At 42.7% G+C, this 13520-nt stretch overlaps 1 protein-coding gene across 2 annotated transcripts in view; it reads right to left on the bottom strand.

Annotated features, from left to right (window-relative positions):
• LOC140738422 (rasGAP-activating-like protein 1) overlaps positions 1 to 13520 on the bottom strand; it is a 271421-nt gene that overhangs the window by 178973 nt on the left and 78928 nt on the right. For both annotated transcript variants that reach the window (XM_073065690.1, XM_073065691.1), the window contains exon 6: positions 2557 to 2638. In XM_073065690.1, coding sequence (XP_072921791.1) covers positions 2557 to 2638 — 82 coding nt within the window. The remainder of the gene's footprint in view (positions 1 to 2556; positions 2639 to 13520) is intronic.

Below are 13520 nucleotides of genomic sequence, written 5' to 3'. Positions count from 1 at the left end.
TACATTGCAGCATTCAGAGTCTTCCACAACGCGTAGCGGCGAACATTTCCAGTATTTTCTGCTTCTTATTTGGGATTTCCACTACTTTTCTTTAGTAATTTCTGGTTATTATGTTTGTACATAATAAAGAACTTCAGTTCCTAGTGTGCAATGGGGGCGGTTTACCCCAGTACCATAAGTAACGTCAGGGAGCTGGTCGTACGCGCTCAAGGGATGCATTCTTAGCCCACTGCTCTACTCTCTCTACACTAGTGAGTGTGTGCTAGACACAGTGCAAATGCCATCTATAAATTTACTGACAATTGTTGCAGAATCTCAGATGGGGATGAGAGGGTGTACGGGAGCAAGATATACCAACTAGTTGAATGGTGTCGCAGCAACAACTTTGCAACCTGATTGTGGACTTCCCAAAGGGTAAGACGAGGGAACTCACACATAAATTCAGATTCAGTTTATTATCATTTAAAAACCACAAATGCAATGCAGTTAAAAAATGAGACAACGTTCCTCCAGAATGATATCACAAAAGCACATGACAAAATAGACTACACCAGAAAATCCACATAACGTTTGGCAATCCCCAATCCAGAGTCCGGAGAGGCTGCTGCATATTAATATCGCGTTACTTTCTTAGCGCGTTCCCCAGAAAGGAGCTCCAAATCCACCAGACAAAACAAGACCAAAAACTAAAGCTACAAGACCTGCACAAAACCACATAGTTACAACAGTGCAAACAATACCATAATTTGACAAAAAACAGACCATGGGCACGGTAAAAATAGTCCAAAGATGTTAAAAGACTATAAGTTCGAAAGAACCCACCACACAGTTTCCACGGTCCTCAGGGTCCCAATAGACTCGTCATCTCATGCCGGCGGCAGAAGGGAATACCCCCGCTATGGACTTCCACAGCACCGCCTGACTCAGCCTCGCAGACGCAGCACACAATGAAAGCTCCATCGAACCCAAGCCTCGCAGACACAGCAAACACTGAAAGCGACCTGACCGCAGCGGATTCCGAGTCCATCGAACCTCCGAGCCTCCGACCATCCCCTCCGGCACAGCTTCTCCGAGCACCCTCTGCCGAGTGTATTAAGACGGCCCCGCCAACGGCCATCGGCAACATGACCCCGAGGACTGGGGGCCTGTTCTTCTCAGCAGAGACCCAGACCTCACGTCAGCAGCAGCAACGAAGAGGGCCTTCCTGGAGATTTCCAGATGTTCCTCCGTGCTTCGTGCTCCCACGTCCGTTTTTCATTAGATTAGGATTGCGCACGGCACCCCCCGCTTAACAAATAACATACCAGCTCTGGAGTGGCCACTGCAAGCTGTGTTGCGCTGCCATCTTGAATGGGAAAAGGATCTTGAAAGGGATCAGATATGGAAAGAGTGAGCAATTTCAAGTTCCTGGATATCGGTATCTCTGAAGATCTAACTTTGACCCAAGATATCAATGCAGCTACAAAGAAGATAAGGCAGCAGCTGTACTTCATGAGGAGTTTGAGGAGATTTGGTACGTCACCAAAAACACTGGCAAATTTCTGCAGATGTACCATGGAGAGCATTCTAACTGGCTGCATCACTGTCTGGTGTAGGGGAGGGAGTGGGGTTGCTATTGCATAGGATCAATGTAAGCTGCAGAGAGTTGTAACATTAGTCATCTCCATCGTGGGCACTGGCCTCTGTAGTGTCCAGGACATCTTCAAGGAGCGGTGTTTAAAAAGGCAGTGTCCACCATTAAGGACCTCACCACCCAGGACATGCCCTTGTCTCATTGTCACCGTCAGGAAGGAGCCTGAAGACACACATTCAATGATTCAGGATCAGCTTCTTCCCCTCTGCCATCCAATTCCTGAATGGACATTGAACCCATGAACACTCCCTCACTCACAAATTGCTGGTGGAACACAGCAGGCCAGGCAGCATCCATAGGGAGAAGCACTGTCACGGCCCAAAACGTCTTTTTTATTCCCCCCCACTACTTTCAAACCTCTTAGTATCTTTCCTTTCAGTTAGTCCTGACGAAGGGTCCCGGCCCGAAACGTCTTTTTTATTGACAGTGCTTCTCCTCATGGATGCTGCCTGGCCTGCTGTGTTCCACCAGCATTTTGTGAGTGTTGTTTGAATTTCCAGCATTTGCAGATTTCCTTGTGTTTAACACTCCCCCACTGCCTTTTTTCTATTTTTTGCACTACTTATTTAATTTAACTGTTTAACATCTCTCTCTCTTTCTCTCCTTTATTTCGCTCGCGCGCTCTCTCTCTCTCTCTCTCTCTCTCAATAAATAAATACTGTACAGAGAGGAGTGGTGGAAACAGATACAATAGTGGTGATTAAGAGTCTGATGGATAGACGCATGAATATGCCAGAAATGGAGGAATACTGATCATGTACTGGCAGAAGACAACTTAGCTCAACATCGTGTTTGTCACAGATATTGTAGGCCGAAGGGACGGCTCCTTTGTTATACGTTCCATGTTCTACAAACAAAAGCAGTTTGACATTAGCCATAATCAGGAATACACGAGACAGGAGATTCAAAGCTGAGCAACTTACGGCTGTTTCTGTAGTTTTGCTGTTAAATACCACTCTTGCAAATGGGTCTGAAGTGCCTGAGATATCTCTAGGTGCAAGATCTCTAGGGAGATAAGAAAGAAAAACATCCATGATATTCTTTTAATTACCGTGCAGTCGGAGCTATTCAATTATATTCTCTCACTCAACCAATTAGCATTGATAAATAGATAAAAGAGTAAACTCATAATGAAAGCCTCAACTCCAATGTATTACACAATGGGGATCGCAATCCCCTCCTTAATTCGAGCCTAAAGTATAGATGAAGTGTCAGTGTGATTTAAAGCCATCTCACCTAGTAAAATGGTTCCTCTCTCTGGGATTCCTCTTAGCTCAAAGTTCAAAGTAAATTTAATATCAAAGTACATATATGTCACCCGCCATATGCTACCCGAGATTTATTTTCTTGCAGGAATTCACCAGTAAAACTGAGAAATACAATAGAAATGAGCATAAGAAAGACTAATACCAGGAGCTGGTAGAGCAGTGCCAGGGGCCGGGGTGGAGGACACGTTGTGAGCCTATAGAGGTGGGGTGTAGAGGTTTGGATGGCTGTTTGCTCTGCAGAACCACTGTGGGGCTTCAAAGAAAAGAGCCATCAGGGCTGTCACAGAGGTTGCTGAGCGAGCCTCCAGATGCCCACAGATCAAGTGGTGCGACCCGTGGTCTAATGCTACCAGGACACAAACCAGGGCCCGATTAAACCTGGCTGGGTCTCCTGGGTAAGGTTATCTGATGCTAAAAGACCCAAAATACCAGGTTACATCACTGATGATGTGTCCCAGCACATGCTAGGATGTACCTCAGCATCAAAGAAGAGCTACACGGTAACACTGACTGACGAGCAACCAATGATCAAAGGGAAACTAACTGTGCAAATAAAAAGATAAATAAGTAAAACTGAAGGCATGAGTTGTAGAAAGTGAGTCCACAGGTTGTGAAATCAGTTTGGAGTTGAGGTGAAGTTATCCAATCTGATTCAAGAGCCTGATGATTGAGGGGTTATTAACTGTTCCTGGACGTAGTGGTGTGGGACCTAAGGCTCCTGTACCCCCTTCCTGATGGCAGCAGCAAGAAGAGAGTATGAGCTAATGGTGGTGGCCCTTAATGATAGATGCCTGTGGCAGTGCTCCATGTAGACGTGCTCAATGGTGAAGATAGCTTTGCCTATGATGGACTGGTCTGCTCACACCTCTTTATATAGGCCTTTCCATTCTTGGGGACTGGTGCATCAAGATGCTGTCCACTGTACGTCCTTAGAAGTTTGTCAAAGTTTTAGTTGACATGCCAAATCCACACAAACTTCTAAGTAGAAGCACTTACAGTTCTTTATGACTGCACTTACATGCCGGTCCCAGGACAGATTCTTTGATATGATAACACCAAGCAATTTGAAGTTACCAACACACTCCACCTCCGATCCCCTAATGAGGACAGGCTCATGGGCCTCCAGTTTCTTGCTCCTGTTGTTCAATAATCAGCTCTATGGTTTTGGTTCCAGGGCTGGATGAAAAGGCAGATTTCAGGCAAATCACGAAAGCAGATTGTGTCTCGCCTGACTTGGGTGACGCAGACCTCCCAGTAATGAGTTTGACTGATCTAGGTTAGAACTCTTTGGAAATATTACAAGAGTGGAGTGATCCAATTTTGCACCAACAGATTAGCAATCAAGAGGTTTGAAGTTAAAGCAGTATGTGTAAAGTTTCAGGTGTGTACAGAACCTCATGGCCCATGAGAGTGGAATTACCCTGTGAATGCACTGTGAAGTGTGGTGGAATTGCTGAACGCAACTGTGCGGAAAGTTTAAAATGGGGAAGATGGAACCTTTGTATCCCACAAGAGAATTTGAATTAGATCTGCTCATTAACAAATCAAGAGTGTTGCACTGGGACCCAGTTGCACAGCAGGTTAGTGAAATGGCATAACAGTGCCAGCAACTCGGGTTCAACTCCACTGCTGTCTGTAAGGAATCGATACATTCTCCCCATTATCATCTGGGTCCTCTGGTTTCCAAAGACACTTGGGTTAGTAGGTTAACTGGTCAAATGGGTGTAATCGGGAGGTGTGGGCTCATTGTGCTGCAAGACCATGTTACCATGTTGTGTCTCTAAATAAAATTAAATCAAAAAATCCTAACACGATCCAAACCCAACCTGATCTGAGCGCAGATAATCTAAGATAAAGGAATTAAAATTGGTTTATTGTTGTCACATGTACCAAAATACAGTGAAAAGCTTGTCCTGCATACTGTTCATACAGATGATAGTGCGTTGAGGTAGAACAAGGTAAAGCAATAACAATGCAGAATAAAGTGTACCAGCTACAGAGAAAGTGCAATGCAGGACACAATAAAGTTCAAGGTTCAAAGTAAAATTTATTATCAAAGTATAGATATGTTAGATATGTTACCATATACAGCCCTCAGATTCATCTTCCTGTGGGCATACTCAGCAAATCTACAACAGGATCAACGAAAGATCAATCAGAGTGCAGAAGACAAAGAACAGTGGAAATACAAAAAGAAGAAAAACATAATACTAATAAATAAATAAATAAGCAATAAACATTAAGAACATAGATTTAATAGTGCATTGCTTAGAGGGAAGTTACATGCTGTAGATACCTGTGAGAGAAATTCAAAAGGGGTATATTTAAAAGAATATTTAGAGCTATCGTCCGCAGCCAACAAAACATTGCCAGTGATCACCAGATCAATCTTGTACTGCACCAATAGGATGCAAGATTATAATCAGGAAGATTGCAAGGTCAAGATTCCAATTTATCATACTAGGGAAGCACAGGGAAGTTTTAAGTTGTTTCCAATTTAAAGAAATAGGTAAGTATTCATCAAACAGCACTTTTCAGAGTCTCAGGCTATGTCCACACTAGACCGGATAATTTTGAAAACGCCGGTTTCGCGTAAAAACGACAGGCATCCACACTATGCGTTTTTGAAAATATCTTTATCCACACTGAAACGGAGATTTCAGCGAATCTCCTCCTCCTGCGCATGCGCAGGACACATCTACTGAAAACAAGCGACATGTTTGGTGTCGAATCTCGCCGTAAAAGTGCGTGTTTGTGTAGTTACAGATTAGAAAAATTTAAAACGACGGACGGCTGTTGGCTCTCGCGCAGGAGAACTTAAAACTTAAAAAAAAATACTAGAGCATACGGCGGCAACCGGCAGGGAGTTCACGGACAGATTGATCTGGCTGATGACGAACATTGAAAAACTGACTAACTCTGTTGCATTAATAAAGCATCTTGTTAAATGTGTAAAACATGTCTGCATCAGTGTTATCTTGTATTTCCATACAATGTTACATTAAGGTGTTACACATCTATTGTCAGAAAAGTACTTGCATAAATAGGTAAACCACCTTCATACGAGTAAGGACAGAAAACAGGGCAAAGTGAGTACAGTATACTTGTTTATTCAGTAAGTTATGGGTCAAAGTATTTGGTGAGTACATTTCTAACTCTTCTGGCTTCAGTCTCTTTGCCGTCTGTTCTGAAATTGTTAGGCTGCGTTCAGGAAAACAATGAAATAGCGCGCTGACGTCTGACAGCGTTTTCAAAAGTCTCCAGTTACTCCGTCCACACTGATCTGCCCGAGCAGCGTTTTCAAAAATACCCACCCTGGAAAGTATTTCTGAAAAGCTCCGGTTTCAGGGGATGAAAACGCCGTTTTAGTGTGGACGGAGGGTAGAAACGAAGAGAAAAAGCTTCGGTTATGGATTTATCCAGCGTAGTGTGGACGTAGCCTCAGATCACTGAGCACTTCACACCTATGCAAGTCATGATTGCTGCTGTGAAGGGAAAGTTGTGACTACCTTGTGCACAATCAACAATATGATAATTAGCCTCAGGTAACGAACTTTAAGTAACGCTGGTTGATAATACCAGCTGCTCCTGAGTACCATTGTTCTTTGAAGACCCTCAACCCCACTCACACTCCCCAGGAGAGAGGAGAGAAACAGAGCCTCTTCTGAATTATGAAATCTCCAACAGTGCAGCATTCCATTAGCAGATTTTTGTTTCCCTCGATTTAAATCGCTGAAGGTAGCTTCGAACCTGTCACCTTCTGGTTCAGAAACACGACTGCTTCTAACTGAGCCAAAGCCAACACGACCAGGCTTTTTATTCCTTCCCTCCAAAGCCCTGAAAATAACATCTGAACAATGACTAATGTCTGAAAGAGCTTTTTATGATACAGATCCAAAGGGGGATAAATGTCAAATTGTGATATGGCACCAGAGCATCACTTGACTTTCAGTAGATGCCAGAGGACAGAGATCTTTCCGACACACTCACGTGATGACGAGCCTGGCATTTAAACTCCTGTCAATGCTGTGACCTTTTCTCTGCTGCGTACACTCATTTATAACAGTCATTAAATAAGTTCCAGTGATGAACAACACAGGTAAGCACATAACCCTTACATTGCCAATAAACAAGGAAAACTAGTATGTATGGATTATGCAATGACCTAATGACCTGAAGAAGATGGCGCCAGAGAACAACATGACCAAGGGTGAGGTCCTCCAGCTGGTTCACAACCTTACTTCTTTCACTTCCTTTACATCTTTTTCTTTCAAATGTGGTTCTGCTACTGTCAGAGACTGGGATCAACATTTTAGTGGCGCGTTTTTCGCGATCCGGAGCTTTGCTGTCTCCGAAAGTGCTTCGAGCGAAGCGAATGTCCTCGAGGCCAAGAAGCCTGGACGTGGGGCGCGAGGCCGAGATCGACTCCATTTCTCGCTGATCAAAGTGAAAGTTGAAATCAAGGCGAGACTTGTGCTCAGACTTGTGTGAAGACGAGCGAGTGTTCAGGCGAGCCTCTCACTCGCTGCTGCTGGAGGAAGGTGTCCTGTGTATGACGGCCTCTCCCCCTCCCTCTCGTTCACTGCTCCCGGAGATGGTCCCTGCAGTCAGATGCTCTCTCTCTCTCTCCCTCTTTGTCAGTACCTCCCATTGAACTCTGTCTTTTTGTGTGTTTTCCCCCTAGCTGTCAGTTTGTGGTGTTGTATTGCCACGTGTTCCTGTCCCCACTCCTGCTCTACTCCGGCCCCTGTATCACTGAGTACTCCGTCTCTCATCTGTTTCTCATTATTAGCTGTATTGCTGCCACCTGTGTCTCATTGTGCTCCACCTATCATCTGCCTCTCTGTTTATTGCTCAGCGTATTTCAGTCCTGTGTTTTCAGCTGTTTGTTGCCAAATTGTGCCAGTGAATTTTCCTGAGCCTGTTCAGCATTTGTACAATTCAGATTTCTGAATGGACATTGAACACAAGAACACTACCTCACTTTTTTTTTGCAATATGTTTAATTTAAATATACATACATACACCCTCAGCTATGGATAAGTAGCCCCACTGCCTTGTGGGCAGCCTCGGGCGAGACTAAGGCTACGGGAGTAAACCCAGACAGCAAATCTGGAGTGGAGACCCAAAGACAGTTGAACATCATTGGCTCCTGCAACCAAGCCGGTGCCAAACGTATTGCTTCATAAGCTTTCCTTTGGACTACACTGGTGAGGCCGAGAGGGGGATCGTGATGACTGGGCATCTCAGGATGTCCAGACCTTCTGCCCAGGCTTGTGCTGATAATCATCACCCATTGTCCTTCGAGACAGATGGGCGCCAACCAATAATGTACTGCTGCTAACTAACAATAAATTTCACAACATATGCCAGGGAATAGCCAGGATTTCTTTCACTGATTTGGAATACTAGTCTGCTTAACTAGTGTGGCCATTAGATGCAACACTGTGCTTAGAGTGAACATTTGTGTCAGTTACTTGTGCTCATGTTACGTCAACCATTTGGGCTGATGGACACTGATTTAACAAAGCAGTGATTTTTGACAATTTTGTTTTTACTTATTTTGACTTTAAAAACATCTTTGAACAACAAAAGCATGAAGGTAAGGATCCAGATGTTGAAGAGGACCTTAACTGAATGGTTTTCCATTGTAACTGGACGAGGTGTGAGTGTCAGTGGATCGATGTTAAAAAGCAAGTCAGAGGAGCTAGCTAAGAAGCTGGTCACGAAGATTACAAAGCAACAGATGGTTGGGTGCCTCAATGGAAATGTAGGCACCACATTAAATTCAAGAAAAGGGAGTGCTGATGCTGTAAGTATAGAAACATGGAAATCTTCAAAACTCCCCGACTTGCTTCAAATATTTTGTGCAGATATCTACAATGCCAATGAAACAGGCGTTTTGTTTATTGTCACACCGGACAGTTACCTTTGCTGCAAACACGCAATACTATCTGGTTCAAAGAAAGCAATGGATCGCATAATTGTTTGCAAATATATCAGGATCTGATTAAAATAAATTGTTGGCTATTGTAAAAAGTGTTAAACCACGATGCTTTAAGGGGCTACTTTATTTACCAATCGAGTACTATGCTAGTGTACTCTCGACGAACTCCTCTGTCAGTAACCATTACAAACTAGTACAGTTTTATAGTACTGTAGTAATATTGGTAGCATTCTAATTTGTTCTGTATTTCATTTAAATACATAATTTGTTACTCAGTTGAATAGTAGTTTGTCTTTTTTATACCCTTTTTTAAACTCTTTCATGGAACTTCAGATAATTGGGGCAGCCACTTAGTTGAGCCAAAACGTACCAGTCCCAATGTGTCCCAATTAACTGGAGTCCACTGTATACTTCTTCAGCTGGTTTCTCTTCATCCACCACACTGAATACATCCTCAAAGATCAACCATTGATTACTCAGATGTGATTCGTTTTTCACAAATTTAACAAGTTAAGATGAGAGATGAGAGGGCATACAGGAGCGAGATATACCAGCTGGTTGAGTGGTGTCACAACAACAACCTTGCACTCAGTGTCAGTAAGACCAAAGAGCTGATCGTGGACTTCAGATAAGGTAGGATATGGGAACACGAATCAATCCTCGTTGAGGGTTCAGAAGTGGAGAGAGTGAACAATTTCAAGTTCCTTGGTGTCAATATCCCTGAGCATCTAACCTGGACCAAATAATATCGATGCAGCTATAAAGAGGGCAAGACAGCGGCTATATTTCATTAGGAGTTTGAGGCGATTTGGTTTGTCAATTAAAACACTTGAAAACTTCTACAGATGTCCTGTGGGGAGCATTCTGACAGGCTGCATCACTGTCTGGTATGGGGACGATGCTACTGCACAGGGTCAAAAGAAGCTACAGAAAGTTGTAAAATTGATCAGCTCCATCTTGGGCACTAGCCTCCATAGTATGCAAGGAGCTGTATCTCAGAAAGACAACATCCATTATTAAGGACCTCCATCACCCAGGACATGCCCTCTTCTCATTGCTACAATCAGGAAGGAGGTACAGAAGCCTGAAGGCACCCACTCAGTGATTTAGGAACAGCTTTTTCCCCTCTGCCATCCGATTCCTAAATGGACGTTGAATCTTTGGACACTACCTCACCTTTCTAATATTTCTGTTTTTACACTATATTTAACATATATACACGCACTTACTGTAATTCATTTACCTATTTATTTTTCTATATTATCAAGTACTGCTACCACTAAGTCAACAAATTTCACAACATATGCCGGTGATATTAAACCAGATTCTGATTCTGAAGTTCCTGGTACACGAGAAATACTTTTGTTTCCAGTTTTCCACTTATTCTGTGTCTGGATCCTGATAAAGGCCATTTTGGTGAATCTGAGAGAATGCTGATCCCTCAGCATGACCATCCCTTGGTCAGCAATTTTCACAGTGGCACTGAAAGCATTTACAGTTGGCAAACCCAGCAGATATTGAAGAGACTCTTATCTGAATTTAAGGAAAAGCTATCAGGATGTTTTGCATCCAAGGTCAACTCCTAGAATTCCTTGATCTCCTATAAAACCACGTCACTGAATCTGAAGTACCTCAGAATTGTTATGAACTGTACATTTGATACGTTTGTTTTACACTGTATAAAACTCTTTTTTTTTAAACTTTTGTTTTGTTTTGTCGCATTGTAGAAACTTACATAAAAAAAAGAATTGAGAGATGTTTCAGACGAACTTCAACCAAAGCCATTCTACAAGTACAAACAGGTGAATTAATACTTGCTTTCACCTTTCCCTCTTCACAATTATTCCGGCTTCACTATCCTGGGGTTGGAATGAACAGTAAGTCCACTACATTTCACTTCTAAATTTAACTAATTTACAGGTTGTGTGCTCTCCCTCTCGCTCGCTGCTGCTAGAGAATGATGCTGGAATCTTGGGTCTTGGACAAGGTTAAAGCGACTCGGTTTGCGGATTCACTCTGCAGTTCATGTTATGATGAATTTCTGGTTTCTCCTTTTCTATTGAGATTTTGTGAGATCTTGATCAGGGCGGACTGGCTCTGCGGCCCATAGTCAATGAAAGAATTGAACTGAACTAAACTGAACATTCCTGGACTGTTTCAAGGACTCTGCAGTTTGATGTTTTATGTTCTGTGTGTTTCTCACTCGTTTTTTTGCCATTTGAATGCTTTGTTCCTTTGTCACGCATTGTTTTCTTTGAAAGGGTTCCATGGTATTTCTTTGTTTCATGGTCGTCTGTGGGAAGAACCTCAGGGTTGTATATTGCATACATACTTTGATAATAAAAGTACTTTAAATCATTGATAGTATTTATTGACCATCCCCACTGCCCTTGAGAAAGAGATGGCGAACCCCAGGTGAATCAATATCTCATGGTACAGGCTCAATCCTCCCCTCTCCAAGTCATGGTACAGGAGACGTGAGATACCCATTTGAATAGTGCAGCATTAAAATACAGGTACATCGAGAAGACCAGCAGGCACAGGAGAAATACTTTATCAAGTGTGAAGTTGGAGTACAGTACTCAAGTCTTGCAAAACAACGTATGGTGATAGAGCCAAGCACCCTGGAAGAGGAACGGGGAAGAAAGGTATCGGTTTCTCAGCTCAGATACAGTAGCAACTCCAAATGTAAATGAAAGATGCCTGATCCCTATTTTTTCAGTCGTTGTGTTGAGTTGTTCTTCGACCTCGGCAATTTACTTGCAAACGTTTTGTCACCACACGAGGTGACATCATCAATGCGCCACATCAATTGTGGTAGGTCCTCCCAATGCTTGGCCTTTATATACTTACCAATCATGAAGATCAACTGGCTGTCAAGTGGCATGACCAACTCTTACCCCGTCTCTACCCATGAAGATCGAGAAGTGCACAAATTCGACTGGGCATCAGAGAAAGTCATGGCGCAAGCAGACACACGACATGCTAGAGAATTCCTAGGTGCGTGGTTTTCCGCAAACAATTCTATAAGCAGACGTGTAGACCTGGATCCTATTTATGACCAATGGGTGCAAAATTCAAGACCACAATGCGCAAAGTTCACCACACAACCAGTCAGCAATGGGATTCCCCACAGGATCAATAAAGTTCATACTATTATCATTATTATTATTTCCTCCCCATATCATTGTTTCCAAAATGACAACCAATCAGCTGATTGATAAGTATATAAAGGCCAAGCACTCAAAGGACACACCACAATTAACAGCGCACTGATGACATCTCCTCGTATGGTAGATTGGTGAACAGCTCAACCCAACCATTGGCCACCCGGGCTACACAGTTTCCATATTATTTCCAATTTCAATCTTTGGATGGCCCCATGTGTTTGTTTCTTTTGTTGCTTCTGTCTTTTTCTGTTCTTTTTGTTATCTTTCAAATATGCTTTAAGTTTCATGAATCTGGGCACATAACCAGCACAGATGTAATCAGTTGCTATGGGTATCTGTATGACAAAGAATATTCTGTTTAAATTAGCCTCAGTCAAACAATCAAAATGCTGCATTTCCAGTGCTGATTGAGTGCAGGTCTGGTTCATCTCCTAAATCTACACTGGAAGTGAAATATTCTGGTAATTTTATTGGAAACAAAATTTATATGAGGATAACTTAAGATTGCTTAAGCCAAAACAGATTGTCAAGAAGAATAGATTTCCCCAACTGAGATTAAAATCTGGAAAGGTGAGTTAATATGGAAATACTTCAAATAAAAGCTGATCTGCGGTCATAAATAGGTCTCTTTTCTGAACCTCCATTTTGGTGAGTACATTGGTTTCATCCAAACAGCTTATTAATAATTTCACTGGTGTTTCCCTAATGCCTGAGGATGAGAATAAAAAACACTAAACTTCACATGTCTGCCCAATCTCTTCATTATCAGGGGGTGTGATCCATCTGGTACATGGTGACTAATTGTCCATCCGGTGTCATCAGCAGGATTCCAGCCACACAGAGTTTGAGTAAAATTCATCAAAGGAAACAGTGCAAACTGAGTTAGTGATGGAAATAATTTTATTACAGATGAAGTCAGTAACTATTGTACAGTCCTCTTTCTTCATGCACGGTTTTGGATATTAGTGTCTTAATGGATTGGGGAGACAGTTGCTTTGATGCACGGGATAGGACAGCATTTTCAAGAACCTTCAAATAGTTCCGGTTTCCAAGAATTCTTAGCAACACTCACAAAATGCTGGTGGAACTCAGCAGGCCGGGCAGCATCTATGGAAATGAATAAACAGTCACCGTTTCGGGCTGAGACCCTTCGTCAGGACTGGAAAGGAAGGGGGGAAGACGCCAGAACAAAAAGGTGGGGAGAGGAGAAAGAGCATAGCGAGAAGGTGATAGGTGAAGCCAGGTGGGTAGGAAATGTAAAGGGCTGGAGAGGAAAGAATCTGATTGGAGAGGAGAGTGGACTATTTAACTCTGTTCAAGGCCAGTATAGATAGGAAGTTCTCTCCTGCCATTCTACACATGCCAGGGTTATTATTTTAATAAACCTTCCATGAAACAACTAATGAGAGGTCACCAACCTAAACTGACCTGCGGTTTCAAAGTTTTCTTGATCAAAATGTATTTCAAACGAAATTACATACTGAAAAATTCTCAATTAACTC

This window comes from Hemitrygon akajei, chromosome 14 (genome assembly GCF_048418815.1).
Source record: "Hemitrygon akajei chromosome 14, sHemAka1.3, whole genome shotgun sequence".
NCBI classification, from domain to species: domain Eukaryota; kingdom Metazoa; phylum Chordata; class Chondrichthyes; order Myliobatiformes; family Dasyatidae; genus Hemitrygon; species Hemitrygon akajei.
The sequence above is the reverse complement of the archived record's forward strand: the minus strand, read 5'-3'. Positions and strand labels throughout refer to the sequence as shown.